At 51.7% G+C, this 2231-nt stretch overlaps 1 protein-coding gene across 1 annotated transcript in view; it reads right to left on the reverse strand.

The window, feature by feature from the left end:
- GPKOW (G-patch domain and KOW motifs) overlaps positions 1–2231 on the reverse strand; it is a 19054-nt gene that overhangs the window by 9045 nt on the left and 7778 nt on the right. Inside the window, exons 5-6 of the mRNA XM_018569133.1 lie at positions 1864–1970; positions 102–303 (exon numbers count right to left, since the gene is read on the reverse strand). Coding sequence (XP_018424635.1) covers positions 102–303; positions 1864–1970 — 309 coding nt within the window. The remainder of the gene's footprint in view (positions 1–101; positions 304–1863; positions 1971–2231) is intronic.

Genomic DNA, 2231 nt, shown 5'->3' on the forward strand with positions numbered 1-2231 from the left:
GGGGTCAGCAAACCTTTGACGATATCGCGTTTGACCGTTTTTCCTTTACACTAGAATGTCATCACTCCCTTGCCACAGACAGGATATCCTTCTAGCCATACCTTGCCGTAGAGGTCCTTGTGCGTGCCGTTCTGTATTAGCACTGCGCTGCCGGTGCCCAAGCCTTTGGATTCTTCTTCTGCCTCATCTCCGGGCTTCAAGGGTTTGCGAGGTTTCTTGGGCTCCAGTTCGTGTAAAGCGGATCGGTCGGCGCCCAATCCCAGGCCCTTAGGTCGTAACTTCTGTTCCAACGGCTTAATGTCCCTAAAGCAAAGGAGACGCATTCAAGTAAATGTCTTTCCTATGTTCTTTGTAGTTAGACATGTAAAAGGATCAGCGTGATGGAAATCTTCACGTGTCGTCACACTTCATAAACCTCAATTCTGAATACAATCTGTTCTGCTATTTGAACATGGGGGAGGATTGGTGCTGAAATTAAGTCTGTTAGTGAAATGTAGATAGATGAAAGTAGTCACTCGCACTCCATGATATTGAAGTCAATGCTGTTTATTGACTGAGATAACTCTCTGTTTGCCTGAGGACGGGACCGCTTCGTCTCGAAACGTCGCTAAGGAGATGCGTGTTATCTCAGTCAATAAACAGCATTGACTTTAATATCATGGAGTGCGAGTGACTACTTTCATCTATCTACATTTCACGGAGGCATCCGTTGTCACCACCGCACCCACCCAGTTGGATTTGGGTTTTTGTCCGGTCAGGAGTGCGATGGGACAGGAGGATTATGTTAGTGAATAGTGTCTCCTTAAAATATATCCAAACCCAAAAACACGAATGGCGCATATTGCAGCTCATCAGTCCTCGCATGTGGTGGCTGCATTGGTTTTCTCTTTTTAGGCTTTGTTCCTTTGGTGACCTGGTCGGTAACACACATCCTGTCCCTGGCTGGTTACGCTCACTCCTCCGCCGTATCTGCCGCGTTTCCCCGAAAAGAAGACAGTGTCTTAGATTTTTTTTTTCCACGAAAAAAGACACTAGGTCTTATTATCGGGGGATGTCTTATGTGTACCTGGCTGCAGCTCTCCGATTTCCGCTCGTGTGTACGGGTGGGCATGCGTGCGAGCGGGAGGGAGCTGCGGCCGCTCTCAGCTCTAATGCCGTCCACGGAGCCAGACAGGTGGGAGTGCGGGGAGGAGTGTGCCTGGCGGGGGGAGCTGCGGCCACTCTCCGCTCTAATGCCGTCCACGGAGCCAGACAGGTGGGAGTGCGGGGAGGAGCGTGCCTGGCGGGGTGGGCGGTGGGGAGCTGCGGCCACTCTCCGCTCTAATGCCGTCCAGGGAGCCAGACAGGTGGCCATGCGGGAGGGAGCTGCGGCCATGACATGTAAATATACGGTGCAGCTACCCTGAAAATAAGACCTAGCGCTATCATGAATCTCTGTAATATAAGACCTACCACCGAACTAGGTCTTATTTTCGGGGTCGGTCTTATTTTCGGGGTCGGCCTTATAATTACAGAAATCCCTGAAGGTAGCGCTAGGTCTTACTTTCGGGGGAAACACGGTATGGAGGCCGCCGTGGTTGTCGTCCAAACGGTGGACCGCAGACGCCCAAAACGGGGACATCGGACAACTCTTTGCCATTACATGGTGGATTGATGGGACAAGACGTTTACACACAATAGATGACAGTGCTTTGCTGTCTTTTCAGTTTACAAGAAGTGACAAGGAGACGGCATTTCTGGCAGGATCAACAGCCTGAGAAAAGAAAAGGAATGCAGCCACCACATCTAGAGGCCGGTAAGCTGACGCTTTAATAAAATGTTACGCTGCTCCTCTATTCATCACCTGCCAAATAATGAACTCACTGTTTGAATGTCTTTCCGATGCCTTCTCCCTCCTTCCAGCCCATTCCTCGAAGCATGGCCATGCCGTACTGCTCCACGGGAACCGTTTCATAGTCCGCCACCTCGGCCTAGAAATAAGAGTGTAGACGGTTAGGAGGCGGCCATACTGGGACCCGGCCCATGGGACAGGTCACATGGAAGATAACGGCTGAGGTTACAGCTAGGGATGCACCAATAACGTTTTTTTTGTATCGAGTATTGGTATTCGTTTCGGGACTCGCCGATACCGGTGTTTCCGCTGGCATGGAGCCGGCGAGTAAGGACCTGCCTCCCCTGCCCATCGGCCCCCGGATGCCCGGCTCCCCAGCCCCTCGATGCCCGGCTCCCCA

Source organism: Nanorana parkeri, unplaced genomic scaffold (assembly GCF_000935625.1).
Source record: "Nanorana parkeri isolate BGI_ZX_2015 unplaced genomic scaffold, ASM93562v1 scaffold1291, whole genome shotgun sequence".
Classification (NCBI taxonomy): domain Eukaryota; kingdom Metazoa; phylum Chordata; class Amphibia; order Anura; family Dicroglossidae; genus Nanorana; species Nanorana parkeri.